Source organism: Rhinoraja longicauda, chromosome 33 (genome assembly GCF_053455715.1).
Source record: "Rhinoraja longicauda isolate Sanriku21f chromosome 33, sRhiLon1.1, whole genome shotgun sequence".
In the NCBI taxonomy this organism is placed as follows: domain Eukaryota; kingdom Metazoa; phylum Chordata; class Chondrichthyes; order Rajiformes; family Arhynchobatidae; genus Rhinoraja; species Rhinoraja longicauda.
In genome coordinates, this window is record NC_135985.1 from 23,985,292 (window position 1) to 24,007,434 (window position 22,143).

General features: G+C 44.1%; 1 protein-coding gene and 1 long non-coding RNA gene across 2 annotated transcripts in view; both read right to left on the reverse strand.

Moving 5' to 3' along the window:
• Positions 1–1,532: 1,532 nt before the first annotated feature.
• LOC144609037 (uncharacterized) lies at positions 1,533–8,910 on the reverse strand. Its single transcript, XM_078427364.1, has 2 exons — positions 8,122–8,910; positions 1,533–2,268 (listed from the first exon to the last, which is right to left on the reverse strand). The coding sequence occupies exons 1-2, from the start codon at positions 8,832–8,834 to the stop codon at positions 2,223–2,225; spliced, it is 759 nt and encodes a 252-aa protein (XP_078283490.1). The 5' UTR covers positions 8,835–8,910; the 3' UTR covers positions 1,533–2,222.
• Positions 8,911–12,881: 3,971 nt separating this feature from the next.
• Positions 12,882–22,143, reverse strand: part of LOC144609055 (uncharacterized) — a 210,540-nt gene continuing 201,278 nt past the window's right edge. The window contains exon 3 of the long non-coding RNA XR_013549271.1: positions 12,882–13,759. This is a non-coding gene — a long non-coding RNA (uncharacterized LOC144609055). The remainder of the gene's footprint in view (positions 13,760–22,143) is intronic.

A 22,143-nucleotide genomic window follows, 5' to 3' on the forward strand; every position in this document is an offset into this window, starting at 1 on the left:
GGACAGCGTCAAGGGGGCTGCTGCAAATTAGAAATAAAAACAGAACATTTGTAATTGGCAGCAGTTCCAAATATTCAGTGTTTATTTCAAACTTACTGTTCCTTTTTTTTCGTTTTCATTTGAAACACTTTGAGGTATTCCATATAACTTCAATAAACCATTCTTTACTTTTAAGTTCAGTCTTTCTTGCTTTGCATCATCTGCTCATTATGACCATTGACTAAGGAAAGGATGGCATTTGTTGCACTGCGTTTGTTTTGCGGTTTTCACCACGGTGAACATTGCCCATGTAGAACTTCATCACAACGGAATTGTTCCCCAACCAATAAATAGCAGCAACAGCTGGAGATCCTGCACTCAGACACAGCTCCATCTCTTTTGAGTTACACTACACTGCGGGAACGATTTTATCCTCTTGGCTGGCATACCTGATGATTTGGTTCAGAGAGCCTCAGAGCTGTGGACCCGATGACCACTGTGAGGGTGAAGCAACTGCACTCCCTGACGATGGGAAAAGACGCACTGGGTGCAAGTACTGCACAGCACAACACCACTCCAGCAGCAGCAATCCATGCATTGGGGGGAAGGGAGAAAACACCACTGTTGGAGACGAGGCCAAAATGCCTCAGAAGGTGGCAGGACCATCCAAGCCAATGTCAATGGTCGGTCTGAGGAAGACTCTATGTTATTTGTTGTTCACTATTCAGTGTACAACAAATGCCTGCTTTAGCATTTTATAAATGTAGAAGGGAATTCTGTACTGTATGTACACCTTGTATCTGGCTTTACACAGATCAGCACAAACATGAAATAAAACAGCTCCGACATCAGTGGTAAATTTAACGAATAAGACGGTTTAATGAAGGCATTTCATAATGCGTGTGGCTTAAAATCACTTCGAGGGAACCCGAAAAGTTATAAAGATTCACTGTAGATACAACATTTTATATTCTCAAGACACAATGCTTATTAACATAAATCAGCCAGCTAAACACAGTTACAAAGAGCAGTTGTAATCTCAATGTTGCAATGGATAATAACCTAAACAGAAATGCGAACCGAACAACTTTTCCCCCTCACCAGATAAGGAACCCTGCTTTTCAGCAGAGTGTATTAGTTTTACATATTTACAACCCCTGATGCCTATGTTAATTCAGCTTGCAGTGCTGTGAAGGCTAAGTACATGAAGACATCTATTTATTACCGTCCCAACATTCTATGTTGGCCATTTACCCATCATTCTTGCTATGGAGGGCGTGCAGCGTAGGTTCACTAGGTTAATTCCCGGAATGGCGGGACTGTCGTATGTTGAAAGGCTGGAGCGATTGGGCTTGTATACACTGGAATTTAGAAGGATGAGGGGGGATCTTATTGAAACATATAAGATAATTAGGGGATTGGACACATTAGAGGCAGATAACATGTTCCCAATGTTAGGGGAGTCCAGAACAAGGGGCCACAGTTTGAGAATAAGGGGTAGGCCATTTAGAACGGAGATGAGGAAGAACTTTTTCAGTCAGAGGGTGGTGAAGGTGTGGAATTCTCTGCCTCAGAAGGCAGTGGAGGCCAGTTCGTTGGATGCTTTCAAGAGAGAGCTGGATAGAGCTCTTGAGGATAGCGGAGTGAGGGGGTATGGGGAGAAGGCAGGAACGGGGTACTGATTGAGTGATCAGCCATGATCGCATTGAATGGCGGTGCTGGCTCGAAGGGCTGAATGGCCTACTCCTGCACCTATTGTCTATTGTCTATTGTCTATTGTCTATTGTCTATCATTCCCCAGTAAATGATCTGGTAGCGAATTCCCGAAATTAACTCTGAACTGGATGGAGATATGTTTTCTTTTCTTATATCAATGGTGCAAAGGTACTTTATTTACACATGGTGTTAGATACATTGAAATTCATTCTTTTGCATTCTATTCATTAAAATCATACAGAAAGATAAAAACAATCATAAATAAATACAAAAGTGCAACAATTGTATTCTTGGAATAGTAGACTTCATTGAAGCAGACACAGGGTCACGGAATTGTCACCAACTTCTTGGCTTCAAGGTTTAAGTTCTTAAAGTTCCAGAGTCTAATCTTGGCCTTAAAGGCCCGTTGTCCTGGTGGTGGCATTGGGTCAGGGTTGCAGGGTCGGCCTGGCCTGGCGACTGTTGTCCGTGTCCTCCAGCGCTGCTCCGCCGCTCCGTGCCGCTGCAGGCTGCGTCCGATCCGCACGCTAGTCCTCTGTGGGGCCTCCAGTGGCGCCCGATCCACACCATCCCCTGGAGAATTGAGGGGAGAATTACTTTTAAATATGCATAGATCATCGGCAAGCGTTGAGGAAACAGAAAGGACCCTTTTTCCATCACACACGAGTCACCAACCGGAGAGCGTAAGTTTAAATTGACGTGAAATATGTGGACAGAAGATGGGGAAACCAAACTGACCCAGAAAGTGGTGGAGTCTGGAAAACATGGGGGAGAAGAGAAGTCTCAACATGTTTAAAACACTCTCTTCTGGGAGTTGGGATGAGGCTTGGAAAGTTCTTTGGAACGGTCATCAATTTTTAAATTCAATTATAATTTATGACTACGATCATCACAGACCCACACCACCCTGACCACGCTCTCTTCCTCCTGTTATTATTGGATTGTGGGATGAAGTGGACCACCCAGAGAACATCCAGGTGGTCACAGGGACAATGTACTAAACACCAGACAGACAGCAACTGTAGTCAGCATCGAACCATGGTCTCTGGCGCTGTTAAAAACTGAACTATGATGTTGTGGGAATCATTGAGACATGGCTACAAGAGGACCAGGGCTGGGAGCTGAATATTCAGGGGTACACAACGTACAGAAAAAACAGGCAGGTGGGGGGAGGGGGCGGGGTAGCTCTGTTGGTAAGGAATGATATTCACTCCCTTGCAAGGAGTGACATAGAATCAGGAGATGTAGAATCAGTATGGATAGAGATGAGGAATTTTAAGGATAAAAAGACCCTAATGGGAGTCATCTACAGGCCCCCAAACAGTAGCCTCGACATAGGGTGCAAGTTGAATCAGGAGCTAAAATTGGCATGTCGCAAATGTAATGCTACATAGAAACATAGAAAATAGGTGCAGGAGTAGGCCATTCGGCCCTTCGAGCCTGCACCACCATTCAATATGATCATGGCTGATCATCCAGCTCAGTAGCCTGTACCTGCCTTCTCTCCATACCCCCTGATCCCTTTAGCAAAAAAGGCCACATCTAACTCCCTCTTAAATATAGCCAATGAACTGGCCTCAACTACCTTCTGTGGCAGAGAATTCCACAGACTCACCACTCTCTGTGTGAAGAAATGTTTTCTCATCTTGGTCCTAAAAGACTTCCCCCTTATCCTTAAGTTGTGACCCCTGATTCTGGACTCCCCCAACATCGGGAACAATCTTCCCGCATCTAGCCTCTCCAACCCCTTAAGAATTTTATATGTTTCTATAAGATCCCCCCTCAGTCTTCTAAATTCCAGCGAGTACAAGCCCAGTCTATCCAGTCTTTCCTCATATGCAAGTCCCGCCATCCCAGGGATTAATCTGGTGAACCTTCTCTGTACTCCCTCTAAGGCAAGAACGTCTTTCCTCAGGTTAGGCGACCAAAACTGCACACATTACTCCAGGTGCGGTCTCACCAAGGCCCTGTACAACTGCAGCAGAACCTCCCTGCTCCTAAACTCAAATCCTCTTGCTATGAATGCCAACATACCATTCGCTTTCTTCACTGCCTGCTGCACCTGCATGCTTGCTTTCAATGACTGGTGCACCATGATACCCAGGTCATGTTGCATCTCCCCTTCTCCCAATCGGTCACCATTCAGGTAATACTGTGCTTTCCCGTTCTTGCCGCCAAAGTGGATAACCTCACATTTATCCACATTATATTGCATCTGCCATGCATTTGCCCACTCGCCTAATCTATCCAAGTCACTCTGCAGCCTCCTAGCATCCTCCTCGCAGCTAACACTGCCACCCAGCTTCGTGTCATCCGCAAACTTAGAGATGTTGCATTCAATTCCCTCATCCAAATCATTAATATACACTGTAAATAACTGGGGTCCCAGCATTGAGTCTTGCGGTACCCCACTAGTCACTGCCTGCCATTCCGAAAAGGACCCGTTTATTCCTACTCTTTGCTTTCTGTCCGCCAACCAATTTTCTATCCACCTCAAAACTGAACCCTCAATACCGTGTGCTTTAAGTTTGTACACCAATCTCCTATGTGGGACCTTGTCGAAGGCCTTCTGAAAGTCCAGATATAACACATCGACTGGTTCTCCCTTATCCACTCTACTAGTTACATCCTCGAAAAATTCTATAAGATTCGTCAGACATGATTTGCCTTTGGTAAATCCATGCTGACTTTGTCCGATGATTTCACCACTTTCCAAATGTGATGCTATCACATCTTTAATAACTGACTCTAGCATTTTCCCCACTACCGATGTTAGGCTAACTGGTCTATAATTCCCCGTTTTCTCTCTCCCTCCCTTTTTAAAAAGTGGGGTTACATTAGATACCCTCCAGTCCTCAGGAACTACTCCAGAATCTAAAGAGTTTTGAAAAATTATCATTAATGCATCCACTATTTCTGAGGCTACTTCCTTAAGCACTCTGGGATGCAGCCTATCTGGCCCTGGGGATTTATCTGCCTTTAATCCATTTAATTTACCTAACACCACTTCCCGACTAACCTGGATTTCCCTCAGTTCCTCCATCTCATTAGACCACCGGTCCCCCGCTATTTCCGGCAGACGGTTTATGTCTTCCTTAGTGAAGACAGAACCAAAGTATTTGTTCAATTGGTCTGCCATCTCCTTGTTCCCTATGATCAATTCACCTGTTTCCGACTGCAAGGGACCTACATTTGCCTTAACTAATCTTTTTCTCTTGACATATCTATAAAAGCTTTTGCAGTCTGTTTTTATGTTCCTTGCCAGTTTTCCCTCATAGTCACCCATTCCTTCTCTCCCGAGATGCTGCCTGACCTGCTGAGTTACTCCAGCATTTTGTGAATAATTCCCTCATAGTCTATTTTCCCTTTCCTAATTAAGCCCTTTGTCCTCCTCTACTGGACTCTGAATTTCTCCCAGTCCTCTGGTATGCTACTTTTTCTGGCTAATCTGTATGCTTCATCTTTTGTTTTAATACTATCCTTGATTTCCCTTGTTAGCCACGGATGCACTACCTTTCCTGGTTTGTTCTTTTGCCAAACTGGGATGAACACTTGTTGTAGTTCATCCATGCGACCTTTAAATGCCTTCCATTGCATGTCCACCGTCAACCCTTTCAGCATCAATCGCCAGTCTATCTTGGACAATTCACGTCTCATACCCTCAAAGTTACCTTTCTTTAAGTTCAGAACACTTGTTTCTGAATCGACTTTGTCACTCTCCATCCTAATGAAGAACTCTACCATATTATGATCACTCTTGCCCAAGGGGCCTCGCACAACAAGACTGCTAACTAACCCTTCCTCATTACTCAATACCCAATACGGTGGTCATGGGAGATTTCAACATGCAGGTAGACTGGGGAAATCAGGTTGGTAATGGACCCCAGGAAAGAGAGTTTGTGGAGTGCCTCCGAGATGGATTCTTGGAACAGCTTGTACTGGAGCCTACCAGGGAGAAGTCAATTCTGGATTTAGTGTTATGTAATGAACCTGACCTGATAAGGGAACTTGAGGTAAAAGAGCCATTAGGAGGCAGTGACCACAATATGATAAGTTTTACTCTACAAATTGAGAGGGAGAAGGGAAAATCGGAGGAGTCAGTATTACAGTATAGCAAAGGGGATTACAGAGGCATGAGGCAGGAGCTGGCCAAAATTGACTGGAAGGGGGCCCTAGCAGGCAAGACTGTGGAACAGCAATGGCAGGTATTCCTGGGAATAATGCAGAAGTTGCAGGATCAATTTATCCCAAAGAGGAGGAAAGTCTAAGGGGAGTAAGAGGCACCCGTGGCTGACAAGGGAAGTCAAGGACAGCATAAAAATAAAAGGGAAGAAGTATAACATAGCAAAGAAGAGTGGGAAGCCAGAGGATTGGGACTCTTTTAAAGAGCAACAGAAGATAACTAAAAAGGCAATATGGGGAGAAAAGATGAGGTACGAGGGTAAGCTAGCCAATAATATAAACGAGGATAGTAAAAGCTTTTTTAGGTATGTGAAGAGGAAAAAAATAGTCAAGGCAAATGTGGGTCCCTTGAAGACAGAAGCAGGGGAATTTATTATGGGGAACAAGGAAATGGCAGACGAGTTGAACCGGTACTTTGGATCTGTCTTCACTGAGGAGGATATAAACAATCTCCCAGATGTTCTAGTGGCCAGAGATCCTAGGGTGACAGAGGAACTGGAGGAAATCCACATTAGGCAGGAAAAAGTTTTCGGTAGACTGATGGGACTCAAGGCTGATAAATCCCCAGGGCCTGATGGTCTGCATCCCAGGGTGCTTAAGGAGGTGGCTCTAGAAATTGTGGACGCATTAGTGATTATTTTCCAATGTTCTATAGATTCCGGGTCAGTTCCTGTGGATTGGGGGGTAGCTAATGTTATCCCACTTTTCAAGAAAGAAGGGAGAGAGAAAACGGGAAATTATAGACCAGTTAGTCTGACATCAGTGGTGGGGAAGATGCTGGAGTCAATTATAAAAGACGAAATTGCAGAGCATTTGGATCGCAGTAACAGGATCGCTCCGAGTCAGCATGGATTTACGAAGGGGAAATCCTGCTTGACTAATCTACTGGAATTTTTTGAGGATTTAACTAGGAAAATTGACGGGGGAGAGCCGGTGGATGTGGTGTACTTCGACTTTCAGAAAGCCTTCGACAAGGTCCCACATAGGAGATTGGTGGGCAAAATTAGAGCACATGGTATTGGAGGTAGGGTACTGACACGGATAGAAAGTTGGTTGACAGACAGAAAGCAAAGAGTGGGGATACATGGGTCCCTTTCAGAATGGCAGGCAGTGACTAGTGGGGTACCGCAAGGCTCGGTGTTGGGACCGCAGCTATTTACAATATACATCAATGACTTGGCTGAAGGGATTAAAAGTACCATTAGCAAATTTGCCGATGATACAATGCTAGGTAGCAGTGTGAACTGTGAGGAAGATGCTATGAGGTTGCAGGGTGACTTGGACAGGTTGTGTGAGTGGGCGGATGCATGGCAGATGCAGTTTAATGTAGATAAGTGTGAGGTTATCCACTTTGGTGGTTAGAATAGGAAGGCAGATTATTATCTGAACGGTGTCAAGTTAGGAAAAGGGGACGTACAACGTGATCTGGGTGTCTTAGTGCATCAGTCACTGAAAGGAAGCATGCAGGTACAGCAGGCAGTGAAGAAAGCCAATGGAATGTTGGCCTTCATAACAAGAGGAGTTGAGTATAGGAGCAAAGAGGTCCTTCTGCAGTTGTACAGGGCCCTAGTGAGACCGCACCTGAAGTACTGTGTGCAGTTTTGGTCTCCAAATTTGAGGAAGGATATTCTTGCTTTTGAGGGCGTGCAGCGTAGGTTTACTAGGTTAATTCCCGGAATGGCGGGACTGTCATATGTTGAAAGACTGGAGCGACTAGGTTTGTATACACTGGAATTTAGAAGGATGAGAGGGGATCTTATCGAAACCTATAAAATTATTAAGGGGTTGGACACGTTAGAGGCAGGAAACATGTTCCCAATGTTGGGGGAGTCCAGAACCAGGGGCCACAGTTTAAGAATAAGGGGTAGGCCATTTAGAACAGAGATGAGAAAAAACTTTTTTAGTCAGAGAGTTGTGAATCTGTGGAATTCTCTGCCTCAGAGGGCAGTGGAGGCCAATTCTCTGAATACATTCAAGAGAGAGCTAGATAGGGCTCTTAAGGATAACGGAGTCAGGGGTTATGGGGAGAAGGCAGGAACGGGGTACTGATTGAGAATGATCAGCCATGATCACATTGAATGGCGGTGCTGGCTCGAAGGGCCGAATGGCCTTCTCCTGCACCTATTTGCTATTGTCTATTGTCTATTGAACTATCACAACGTACTATAATATTACTCTATACTAAAATATACCATTACTTATAGTAAAATATACTATTACATAACTTAATAAAAAAATTAATACATGTTTGCAGCTATACTAAAGGTCTTTTGAATGTTTAGTTTTTCCATTCCCCAGCTTCTCTGTCGTTTCTGTGTTGAAGTTATCTCGCCGGGTCTCCAGGTGCTAAATCCGATCCCAATGCATTGCATCCGGATGCTTTGTTTCACAGTCCCTTTCAGCACAGATGTCTGCTGCGTTGTGGGTCGGTGGAAGATGGTGGGTTTCCTTTTCGGGTGCTCCAACGTTGAGATGTTTTCTTCTATCGGCCTTGAAGGTGGAGGTCGCTCGATGCTGCTCTCCCCGGTTGTAGATGCTTCTGTGACAGTCTCTGTCCCTGCCAGTTGCTCCACGCTGTCGTGCTGCTTCCTGGGCTGCAGCATTGCCTCGGCAGAACGTTCTTCCACTTCTCTCTTTTCCCGCAGTTGGGCGATAGTATAATGTACCCCAAATGAAAGAGAGCCTTTCTCAGGCTGACCCTCTGCCACTGCCTTGGATGGTCCTGCCACCTCCTCAGGCATTTGGGCCTCGTCTCCAGCAGCAGTTGTATCTCCACTCTCCAATGCACGGATTGCTGCTGCTGGAGTGGTGTCGTGCTGTTCAATATCTTCACCCGATACGACTTTCCCATCGTCAGGGCATGCGGTTGTTTCATCCTCAGTGCGATCGTCTGGTCCGTGGGTCTGAGGTTCTCTGAACCGAAACATCAGGTACGCCAGCCAAGTGGAGAAAATCATTGTCACTGTTCAGTGTAACTCAGAAGAGATTGAGCTGCGTCTGACTGTTGGATCTTCGTCTGTTGCTGCTATTTATTGGTTGGGGAACAATTCCGTTGCGATGAAGTTCCACGTGGGTTATGGTCACAATGAGCAGATGATGCAAAACAATAAAGACTGAATTCAAAAGTAAAGAATGCTTTACTGAAGTTCTATGGAACATCTCAAAGTGTTTCAAAAGCAAACAAAAGTAAAGTTTCAGAAAATGCAAAGAAAACGTTGAATATTTGGAACTGCTGCTGATTTCAAGTGTTCTGTTTTTATTTCAGATTTACAGCAGCGGCAATATTCATCAATTGATTTCTAGTGAAAGGGCATTGATCTGATACATTAAAAGTCTGTCCCTACACAGATGTTGCTGGATGTAAATACTCCACATGTCATGCATTTCCTCTTATGACATTCCAATGGTTATCATTTCAGGGTTCAGTGTTCTGCCATCACTTTCTTTACACCCTTGCACTGACATACTTATTCATTTTCATTCCAAAATGTTTTTATTTTAAGCACTGCAGTGGTTCTGCGGTGGAGTTGCTGCTTCACAGCGCCTGGGACCATGGTTCGATGCTGACAGCAGTGGCTGTCTGTGTGGGGTTTTGTACATTATTGTGTTTACAGAGTACTAAGTTTAGATATCTGTTGTGCTGCTGCGTGCAAGAATTACATTGTCCCGTTTTGGGACATAGGACAGTAAAACATATGAATTGGAGTCGAGTCAAGAGTGTTTAATTGTTACACGTCCTGAAAAACAGAACAATTAAATTCTTACTTGCAGCAAAACAGGCCTGTAAACACAGTACACACAAAAAAACACCAATACATTAAAGAAGCGATATTAGTGCAAATCAAGCCCACAGTTCTTAGTGCAAAGATCGACACAAAAAGCTGGAGTAACTCAGCGGGGTCAGACACGACCTCTAGAGAGTTACTCTAGCTTTTTGTGTCTATATTTGGTTTAAACCAGCATCTGCAGTTCCTTCCCACGCATAGTTTAGTCGGTCTATGTAATGTTCAAGAGCCTGATGATCATTGAGAAGAAGCTGTTGCTGAATCTGGACGGGTTTCTGACTCTTGTACCTTCTTTCTGATAGTAGGAGTGAAGCTTTTTTTCCCACGAGTCTACTCAATAACCAGTCTGTAGTTTCTTTTTTGCTCTGGTTTATTTTCACCCACATATTTAGGCCGTAATGTTGTATCCTTCTTGTTTTGATGTGTTTATGCTTCATTCTTAATTATTAACTGTATGTTTGTGTTGTCATTTGTGAGCGAAGCACCAAGGCACATTCCTTGTGTATGCACATACTTGGCCAATAAACTTATTAATGAATTCATTCATTCATTCATTCATTCAAGTGAGAGCGTGCCCAGGGTGGTGAGGATTCTTGATGATGCTGACTGCCTTTTTGATGTCGCTTAGAGATCCAAAGCGATATTTAGATTTAGATTTAGAGATACAGCGCGGAAACAGGCCCTTCGGCCCACCGAGTCGGCGCCGCCCAGCGATCCCTGCACATTAACACTATCCTACACACACTAGGGACGATTTTTACATTTACCCAGTCAATTAACCTACATACCTGTACGTCTTTGGAGTGTGGGAGGAAACCGAAGATCTCGGAGAAAACCCACGCAGGTCACGGGGAGAACATCCAAACTCCGTACAACCTCGCCCGTAGTCAGGATCGAACCTGAGTCTCCGGCGCTGCATTCACTGTAAGGCAGCAACTCTACCGCTGCGCCACCGATCTGATGGAGTGATTTTAACATGGCCTCCGTTTATGATAGTCCCTAGTTTCAACATCCTGAGGATGAGCATTTGACACATCGATAAATAAACCAGATTAAAACCCACCCACTTTGACACATCCCTTATCTTGATATATCCATCACAGGGACAGTAATAGCAGAAAACTGCACCTTGCTTCTGAATATCAAAACACTTCTAAATCGATATTTAGGAATGAAGTTCCAAATTAAAAAGAAGGAAACACAATAAATATCAACACAATTGATTACCAACATGAATTCAAATTGTTTGTGTGTGTATGGATTTTTATTATTTTTTATGTACGTAAAAATCTGGTCTACTGGCATGGCGGTACCGGGGAGAAGCCGGCTGAGACAGCAGCCCGGAATGAAAGGACAAGTGCCGCACACATCGAATAATTTACAGCTCAGGGCCTCGAGTCCTGGCAACATCCTCGTAAAGAGTTCAAATAGTTGGACAGAACTGGGATCAGATACAATGGATCTCATAGTCCAACATTACCCAACACTCACACAAGATGGATGACTCCGACGAGGATGCCAGTAAAGAACAAGAATCAATAAAACGGTAGCTCATTCAGAACTTTCAGGACAAATTATAAGACGGTGCAGCGGTAGAGTTGCTGCCTTACAGCGCCAGAGACCTAGGTTCGATCCTGATTACGGGTGCTGTCTGTATGGAGCTTGTAAGTTCTCCCCGTGACCTGCGTGGGTTTTCTCTGGGTGCTCCGGTTTCCTCCCACATCCCAAAGATGTACAGATTTGTAGGCTAATTGTCATTGGTAAAATTGTAAATTGTCCCTAGTGTGTTTAGGATAGTGTTAATGTGCGGTGATCGCTGGTCGGCGCGGACTCGGTGGGCTGAAGGGCCTGTTTCTGCACTGTATCTCTAAACTAAACTAAAAATTGAAGCAAATAATAATAGTGCAAATTCAAAGACTTTCACCTCTCATCCCCAGCTGCTTGAGATATGTGTTCAGGTGAAATGTTTTAGATATGCAAATATATAATGGATTTTATTTTTAGGTCAGCAACATCAAGAATCCACACCACCGTGGGCATGCTCTCACTTGAATGAATGAACGAATGAATGAATGAATGAATGAATGAATGAATGAATGAATGAATGAATGAATGAATGAATGAATTCATTAATAAGTTTATTGGCCAAGTATGTGCATAGACAAGGAATTTGCCTTGGTGCTCTGCTCACAAATGACAACACAAACATACAGTTAACAATTAAGAATGAAGCATAAACACATAAACTCAATAACTCTCTAGAGATCGTGTCTGACCCCGCTGAGTTACTCCAGTTCTGTGTCGATTTTGCACTATTTTTAGGGGACCGGCTATTGCAATGACATCCTTCAGAAGGGCAGTCGGGACAGCGTCAAGGGGGCTGCTGCAAATTAGAAATAAAAACAGAACATTTGTAATTGGCAGCAGTTCCAAATATTCAGTGTTTATTTCAAACTTACTGTTCCTTTTTTTTCGTTTTCATTTGAAACACTTTGAGGTATTCCATATAACTTCAATAAACCATTCTTTACTTTTAAGTTCAGTCTTTCTTGCTTTGCATCATCTGCTCATTATGACCATTGACTAAGGAAAGGATGGCATTTGTTGCACTGCGTTTGTTTTGCGGTTTTCACCACGGTGAACATTGCCCATGTAGAACTTCATCACAACGGAATTGTTCCCCAACCAATAAATAGCAGCAACAGCTGGAGATCCTGCACTCAGACACAGCTCCATCTCTTTTGAGTTACACTACACTGCGGGAACGATTTTATCCTCTTGGCTGGCATACCTGATGATTTGGTTCAGAGAGCCTCAGAGCTGTGGACCCGATGACCACTGTGAGGGTGAAGCAACTGCACTCCCTGACGATGGGAAAAGACGCACTGGGTGCAAGTACTGCACAGCACAACACCACTCCAGCAGCAGCAATCCATGCATTGGGGGGAAGGGAGAAAACACCACTGTTGGAGACGAGGCCAAAATGCCTCAGAAGGTGGCAGGACCATCCAAGCCAATGCCAATGGTCGGTCTGAGGAAGACTCTATGTTATTTGTTGTTCACTATTCAGTGTACAACAAATGCCTGCTTTAGCATTTTATAAATGTAGAAGGGAATTCTGTACTGTATGTACACCTTGTATCTGGCTTTACACAGATCAGCACAAACATGAAATAAAACAGCTCCGACATCAGTGGTAAATTTAACGAATAAGACGGTTTAATGAAGGCATTTCATAATGCGTGTGGCTTAAAATCACTTCGAGGGAACCCGAAAAGTTATAAAGATTCACTGTAGATACAACATTTTATATTCTCAAGACACAATGCTTATTAACATAAATCAGCCAGCTAAACACAGTTACAAAGAGCAGTTGTAATCTCAATGTTGCAATGGATAATAACCTAAACAGAAATGCGAACCGAACAACTTTTCCCCCTCACCAGATAAGGAACCCTGCTTTTCAGCAGAGTGTATTAGTTTTACATATTTACAACCCCTGATGCCTATGTTAATTCAGCTTGCAGTGCTGTGAAGGCTAAGTACATGAAGACATCTATTTATTACCGTCCCAACATTCTATGTTGGCCATTTACCCATCATTCCCCAGTAAATGATCTGGTAGCGAATTCCCGAAATTAACTCTGAACTGGATGGAGATATGTTTTCTTTTCTTATATCAATGGTGCAAAGGTACTTTATTTACACATGGTGTTAGATACATTGAAATTCATTCTTTTGCATTCTATTCATTAAAATCATACAGAAAGATAAAAACAATCATAAATAAATACAAAAGTGCAACAATTGTATTCTTGGAATAGTAGACTTCATTGAAGCAGACACAGGGTCACGGAATTGTCACCAACTTCTTGGCTTCAAGGTTTAAGTTCTTAAAGTTCCAGAGTCTAATCTTGGCCTTAAAGGCCCGTTGTCCTGGTGGTGGCATTGGGTCAGGGTTGCAGGGTCGGCCTGGCCTGGCGATGTTGTCCGTGTCCTCCAGCGCTGCTCCGCCGCTCCGTGCCGCTGCAGGCTGCGTCCGATCCGCACGCTAGTCCTCTGTGGGGCCTCCAGTGGCGCCCGATCCACACCATCCCCTGGAGAATTGAGGGGAGAATTACTTTTAAATATGCATAGATCATCGGCAAGCGTTGAGGAAACAGAAAGGACCCTTTTTCCATCACACACGAGTCACCAAGCGGGGAGCGTAAGTTTAAATTGACGTGAAATATGTGGACAGAAGATGGGGAAACCAAACTGACCCAGAAAGTGGTGGAGTCTGGAAAACATGGGGGAGAAGAGAAGTCTCAACATGTTTAAAACACTCTCTTCTGGGAGTTGGGATGAGGCTTGGAAAGTTCTTTGGAACGGTCATCAATTTTTAAATTCAATTATAATTTATGACTACGATCATCACAGACCCACACCACCCTGACCACGCTCTCTTCCTCCTGTTATTATTGGATTGTGGGATGAAGCGGACCACCCAGAGAACATCCAGGTGGTCACAGGGACAATGTACTAAACACCAGACAGACAGCAACTGTAGTCAGCATCGAACCATGGTCTCTGGCGCTGTTAAAAACTGAACTATGATGTTGTGGGAATCATTGAGACATGGCTACAAGAGGACCAGGGCTGGGAGCTGAATATTCAGGGGTACCCAACGTACAGAAAAAACAGGCAGGTGGGGGGAGGGGGCGGGGTAGCTCTGTTGGTAAGGAATGATATTCACTCCCTTGCAAGGAGTGACATAGAATCAGGAGATGTAGAATCAGTATGGATAGAGATGAGGAATTGTAAGGATAAAAAGACCTTAATGGGAGTCATCTACAGGCCCCCAAACAGTAGCCTCGACATAGGGTGCAAGTTGAATCAGGAGCTAAAATTGGCATGTCGCAAATGTAATGCTACATAGAAACATAGAAACATAGAAAATAGGTGCAGGAGTAGGCCATTCGGCCCTTCGAGCCTGCACCGCCATTCAATATGATCATGGCTGATCATCCAGCTCAGTAGCCTGTACCTGCCTTCTCTCCATACCCCCTGATCCCTTTAGCAAAAAAGGCCACATCTAACTCCCTCTTAAATATAGCCAATGAACTGGCCTCAACTACCTTCTGTGGCAGAGAATTCCACAGACTCACCACTCTCTGTGTGAAGAAATGTTTTCTCATCTCGGTCCTAAAAAACTTCCCCCTTATCCTTAAGTTGTGACCCCTGGTTCTGGACTCCCCCAACATCGGGAACAATCTTCCCGCATCTAGCCTCTCCAATCCCTTAAGAATTTTATATGTTTCTATAAGATCCCCCCTCAGTCTTCTAAATTCCAGCGAGTACAAGCCCAGTCTATCCAGTCTTTCCTCATATGCAAGTCCCGCCATCCCAGGGATTAATCTGGTGAACCTTCTCTGTACTCCCTCTAAGGCAAGAACGTCTTTCCTCAGGTTAGGCGACCAAAACTGCACACAATACTCCAGGTGCGGTCTCACCAAGGCCCTGTACAACTGCAGCAGAACCTCCCTGCTCCTAAACTCAAATCCTCTTGCTATGAATGCCAACATACCATTCGCTTTCTTCACTGCCTGCTGCACCTGCATGCTTGCTTTCAATGACTGGTGCACCATGACACCCAGGTCACGTTGCATCTCCCCTTCTCCCAATCGGTCACCATTCAGGTAATACTGTGCTTTCCTGTTCTTGCCGCCAAAGTGGATAACCTCACATTTATCCACATTATATTGCATCTGCCATGCATTTGCCCACTCGCCTAATCTATCCAAGTCACTCTGCAGCCTCCTAGCATCCTCCTCGCAGCTAACACTGCCACCCAGCTTCGTGTCATCCGCAAACTTAGAGATGTTGCATTCAATTCCCTCATCCAAATCATTAATATACACTGTAAATAACTGGGGTCCCAGCATTGAGCCTTGCGGTACCCCACTAGTCACTGCCTGCCATTCCGAAAAGGACCCGTTTATTCCTACTCTTTGCTTTCTGTCCGCCAACCAATTTTCTATCCACCTCAAAACTGAACCCTCAATACCGTGTGCTTTAAGTTTGTACACCAATCTCCTATGTGGGACCTTGTCGAAGGCCTTCTGAAAGTCCAGATATAACACATCGACTGGTTCTCCCTTATCCACTCTACTAGTTACATCCTCGAAAAATTCTATAAGATTCGTCAGACATGATTTGCCTTTGGTAAATCCATGCTGACTTTGTCCGATGATTTCACCACTTTCCAAATGTGATGCTATCACATCTTTAATAACTGACTCTAGCATTTTCCCCACTACCGATGTTAGGCTAACTGGTCTATAATTCCCCGTTTTCTCTCTCCCTCCCTTTTTAAAAAGTGGGGTTACATTAGCTACCCTCCAGTCCTCAGGAACTACTCCAGAATCTAAAGAGTTTTGAAAAATTATCATTAATGCATCCACTATTTCTGAGGCTACTTCCTTAAGCACTCTGGGATGCAGCCTATCTGGCCCTGGGGATTTATCTGCCTTTAATCCATTTAATTTACCTAACACCACTTCCCGACTAACCTGGATTTCCCTCAGTTCCTCCATCTCATTAGACCACCGGTCCCCCGCTATTTCCGGCAGACGGTTTATGTCTTCCTTAGTGAAGACAGAACCAAAGTATTTGTTCAATTGGTCTGCCATCTCCTTGTTCCCTATGATCAATTCACCTGTTTCCGACTGCAAGGGACCTACATTTGCCTTAACTAATCTTTTTCTCTTGACATATCTATAAAAGCTTTTGCAGTCTGTTTTTATGTTCCTTGCCAGTTTTCCCTCATAGTCTATTTTCCCTTTCCTAATTAAGCCCTTTGTCCTCCTCTACTGGACTCTGAATTTCTCCCAGTCCTCTGGTATGCTACTTTTTCTGGCTAATCTGTATGCTTCATCTTTTGTTTTAATACTATCCTTGATTTCCCTTGTTAGCCACGGATGCACTACCTTTCCTGGTTTGTTCTTTTGCCAAACTGGGTTGAACACTTGTTGTAGTTCATCCATGTGACCTTTAAATGCCTTCCATTGCATGTCCACCGTCAACCCTTTCAGCATTAATCGCCAGTCTATCTTGGACAATTCACGCCTCATACCCTCAAAGTTACCTTTCTTTAAGTTCAGAACACTTGTTTCTGAATCGACTTTGTCACTCTCCATCCTAACGAAGAACTCTACCATATTATGATCACTCTTGCCCAAGGGGCCTCGCACAACAAGACTGCTAACTAACCCTTCCTCATTACTCAATACCCAATACGGTGGTCATGGGAGATTTCAACATGCAGGTAGACTGGGGAAATCAGGTTGGTAATGGACCCCAGGAAAGAGAGTTTGTGGAGTGCCTCCGAGATGGATTCTTAGAACAGCTTGTACTGGAGCCTACCAGGGAGAAGGCAATTCTGGATTTAGTGTTATGTAATGAACCTGACCTGATAAGGGGACTTGAGGTAAAAGAGCCATTAGGAGGCAGTGACCACAATATGATAAGTTTTACTCTACAAATTGAGAGGGAGAAGGGAAAATCGGAGGTATCAGTATTACAGTATAGCAAAGGGGATTACAGAGGCATGAGGCAGGAGCTGGCCAAAATTGACTGGAAGGAAGCCCTAGCAGGGAAGACTGTGGAACAGCAATGGCAGGTATTCCTGGGAATAATGCAGAAGTTGCAGGATCAATTTATCCCAAAGAGGAGGAAAGAGTCTAAGGGGAGTAAGAGGCACCCGTGGCTGACAAGGGAAGTCAAGGACAGCATAAAAATAAAAGGGAAGAAGTATAACATAGCAAAGAAGAGTGAGGTACGAGGGTAAACTAGTCAATAATATAAAGGAGGATAGTAAAAGATTTTTTAGGTATGTGAAGAGGAAAAAAATAGTCAAGGCAAATGTGGGTCCCTTGAAGACAGAAGCAGGGGAATTTATTATGGGGAACAAGGAAATGGCAGACGAGTTGAACCGGTACTTTGGATCAGTCTTCACTGAGGAGGATATAAACAATCTCCCAGATGTTCTAGTGGCCAGAGATCCTAGGGTGACAGAGGAACTGGAGGAAATCCACATTAGGCAGGAAAAAGTTTTCGGTAGACTGGGACTCAAGGCTGATAAATCCCCAGGGCCTGATGGTCTGCATCCCAGGGTGCTTAAGGAGGTGGCTCTAGAAATTGTGGACGCATTAGTGATTATTTTCCAATGTTCTATAGATTCCGGGTCAGTTCCTGTGGATTGGGGGGTAGCTAATGTTATCCCACTTTTCAAGAAAGAAGGGAGAGAGAAAACGGGAAATTATAGACCAGTTAGTCTGACATCAGTGGTGGGGAAGATGCTGGAGTCAATTATAAAAGACGAAATTGCAGAGCATTTGGATCGCAGTAACAGGATCGCTCCGAGTCAGCATGGATTTACGAAGGGGAAATCCTGCTTGACTAATCTACTGGAATTTTTTGAGGATTTAACTAGGAAAATTGACAGGGGAGAGCCGGTGGATGTGGTGTACTTCGACTTTCAGAAAGCCTTCGACAAGGTCCCACATAGGAGATTGGTGGGCAAAATTAGAGCACATGGTATTGGAGGTAGGGTACTGACATGGATAGAAAGTTGGTTGACAGACAGAAAGCAAAGAGTGGGGATACATGGGTCCCTTTCAGAATGGCAGGCAGTGACTAGTGGGGTACCGCAAGGCTCGGTGTTGGGACCGCAGCTATTTACAATATACATCAATGACTTGGCTGAAGGGATTAAAAGTACCATTAGCAAATTTGCCGATGATACAATGCTAGGTAGCAGTGTGAACTGTGAGGAAGATGCTATGAGGTTGCAGGGTGACTTGGACAGGTTGTGTGAGTGGGCGGATGCATGGCAGATGCAGTTTAATGTAGATAAGTGTGAGGTTATCCACTTTGGTGGTTAGAATAGGAAGGCAGATTATTATCTGAACGGTGTCAAGTTAGGAAAAGGGGACGTACAACGTGATCTGGGTGTCTTAGTGCATCAGTCACTGAAAGGAAGCATGCAGGTACAGCAGGCAGTGAAGAAAGCCAATGGAATGTTGGCCTTCATAACAAGAGGAGTTGAGTATAGGAGCAAAGAGGTCCTTCTGCAGTTGTACAGGGCCCTAGTGAGACCGCACCTGGAGTACTGTGTGCAGTTTTGGTCTCCAAATTTGAGGAAGGATATTCTTGCTTTTGAGGGCGTGCAGCGTAGGTTTACTAGGTTAATTCCCGGAATGGCGGGACTGTCATATGTTGAAAGACTGGAGCGACTAGGTTTGTATACACTGGAATTTAGAAGGATGAGAGGGGATCTTATCGAAACCTATAAAATTATTAAGGGGTTGGACACGTTAGAGGCAGGAAACATGTTCCCAATGTTGGGGGAGTCCAGAACCAGGGGCCACAGTTTAAGAATAAGGGGTAGGCCATTTAGAACAGAGATGAGAAAAAACTTTTTTGGTCAGAGAGTTGTGAATCTGTGGAATTCTCTGCCTCAGAGGGCAGTGGAGGCCAATTCTCTGAATACATTCAAGAGAGAGCTAGATAGGGCTCTTAAGGATAGCGGAGTCAGGGGGTATGGGGGTAAGGCAGGAACGGGGTACTGATTGAGAATGATCAGCCATGATCACATTGAATGGCGGTGCTGGCTCGAAGGGCCGAATGGCCTTCTCCTGCACCTATTTGCTATTGTCTATTGTCTATTGAACTATCACAACGTACTATAATATTACTCTACACTAAAATATACTATTACCATTACTTATAGTAAAAGATACTATTACTATTCCATAACTTAATTTAAAAATTAATACATGTTTGCAGCTATACTAAAGGTCTTTTGAATGTTTAGTTTTTCCATTCCCCAGCTTCTCTGTCGTTTCTGTGTTGAAGTTATCTCGCCGGGTCTCCAGGTGCTAAATCCGATCCCAATGCATTGCATCCGGATGCTTTGTTTCACAGTCCCTTTCAGCACAGATGTCTGCTGCGTTGTAGGTCGGTGGAAGATGGTGGGTTTCCTTTTCGGGTGCTCCAACGTTGAGATGTTTTCTTCTATCGGCCTTGAAGGTGGAGGTCGCTCGATGCTGCTCTCCCCGGTTGTAGATGCTTCTGTGACAGTCTCTGTCCCTGCCAGTTGCTCCACGCTGTCGTGCTGCTTCCTGGGCTGCAGCATTGCCTCGGCAGAACGTTCTTCCACTTCTCTCTTTTCCCGCAGTTGGGCGATAGTATAATGTACCCCAAATGAAAGAGAGCCTTTCTCAGGCTGACCCTCTGCCACTGCCTTGGATGGTCCTGCCACCTCCTCAGGCATTTGGGCCTCGTCTCCAGCAGCAGTTGTATCTCCACTCTCCAATGCACGGATTGCTGCTGCTGGAGTGGTGTCGTGCTGTTCAATATCTTCACCCGATACGACTTTCCCATCGTCAGGGCATGCGGTTGTTTCATCCTCAGTGCGATCGTCTGGTCCGTGGGTCTGAGGTTCTCTGAACCGAAACATCAGGTACGCCAGCCAAGTGGAGAAAATCATTGTCACTGTTCAGTGTAACTCAGAAGAGATTGAGCTGCGTCTGACTGTTGGATCTTCGTCTGTTGCTGCTATTTATTGGTTGGGGAACAATTCCGTTGCGATGAAGTTCCACGTGGGTTATGGTCACAATGAGCAGATGATGCAAAACAATAAAGACTGAATTCAAAAGTAAAGAATGCTTTACTGAAGTTCTATGGAACATCTCAAAGTGTTTCAAAAGCAAACAAAAATAAAGTTTCAGAAAATGCAAAGAAAACGTTGAATATTTGGAACTGCTGCTGATTTCAAGTGTTCTGTTTTTATTTCAGATTTACAGCAGCTGCAGTATTCATCAATTGATTTCTAGTGAAAGAGCATTGATCTGATACATTAAAAGTCTGTCCCTACACAGATGTTGCTGGATGTAAATACTCCACATGTCATGCATTTCCTCTTATGACATTCCAATGGTTATCATTTCAGGGTTCAGTGTTCTGCCATCACTTTCTTTACACTCTTGCACTGACATACTTATTCATTTTAATTCCAAAATGTTTTTATTTTAAGCACTGCAGTGGTTCTGCGGTGGAGTTGCTGCTTCACAGCGCCTGGGACCATGGTTCGATGCTGACAGCAGTGGCTGTCTGTGTGGGGGTTTGTACATTATTGTGTTTACAGAGTACTAAGTTTAGATATCTGTTGTGCTGCTGCGTGCAAGAATTACATTGTCCCGTTTTGGGAAAGAGGACAGTAAAACATATGAATTGGAGTCGAGTCAAGAGTGTTTAATTGTTACATGTCCTGAAAAACAGAACAATTAAATTCTTACTTGCCTGTCAACACAGTACACACAAAAAAACACCAATACATTAAAGAAGTGATATTAGTGCAAATCAAGCCCAATGCCTCTTGTGCAACCAAGACAGTTTTTAGTGCAAAGATCGGCACAAAAAGCTGGAGTAACTCAGCGGGGTCAGACACGATCTCTAGAGAGTTACTCTGGCTTTTTGTGTCTATATTTGGTTTAAACCAGCATCTGCAGTTCCTTCCCACGCAGTTTTTAGTACGTAGTTTAGTTGGTCTATGTAATGTTCAAGAGCCTGATGATCATTGAGAAGAAGCTGTTCCAGAATCTGGACGGGTTTCTGACTCTTGTACCTTCTTTCTTATAGTATGAGTGAAGCTTTTTTTCCACGAGTGCTAGTTCTACTCAATAACCAAAGTCTGTAGTTTCCTTTTTGCTCTGGTTTATTTTCACCCACATGTTTAGGCCGTAATGTTGTATCCTTCTTGTTTTGATGTGTTTATGCTTCATTCTTAATTGTTAACTGTATGTTTGTGTTGTCATTTGTGAGCGGAGCACCAAGGCACATTCCTTGTATATGCACATACTTGGCCAATAAACTTATTAATGAATTCATTCATTCATTCATTCATTCATTCAAGTGAGAGCGTGCCCAGGGTGGAATGGATTCTTGATGATGCTGACTGCCTTTTTGATGTCGCTTAGAGATCCAAAGCGATATTTAGATTTAGATTTAGAGATACAGCGCGGAAACAGGCCCTTCAGCCCACCGAGTCCGCGCTGCCCAGTTTGTGTGTGAATGGATTTTTAATTTTTTTATGTACGTAAAAATCTGGTCTTTCGATTGAGCGAGCCAATCCCCTCCTTGCCAGCAGAAGGCCAGGGACTGGCATGGCGGTACCGGGGAGAAGCCGGCTGAGACAGCAGCCCAGAATGAAAGGACAAGTGCCGCACACATCGAATAATTTACAGCTCAGGGCCTCGAGTCCTGGCAACATCCTCGTAAAGAGTTCAAATAGTTGGACAGAACTGGGATCAGATGCAATGGATCTCATAGTCCAACATTACCCAACACTCACACAAGATGGATGAATCCGACGAGGATGCCAGTAAAGAACAAGAATCAATAAAACGGTAGCCCATTCAAAACTTTCAGGACAAATTAT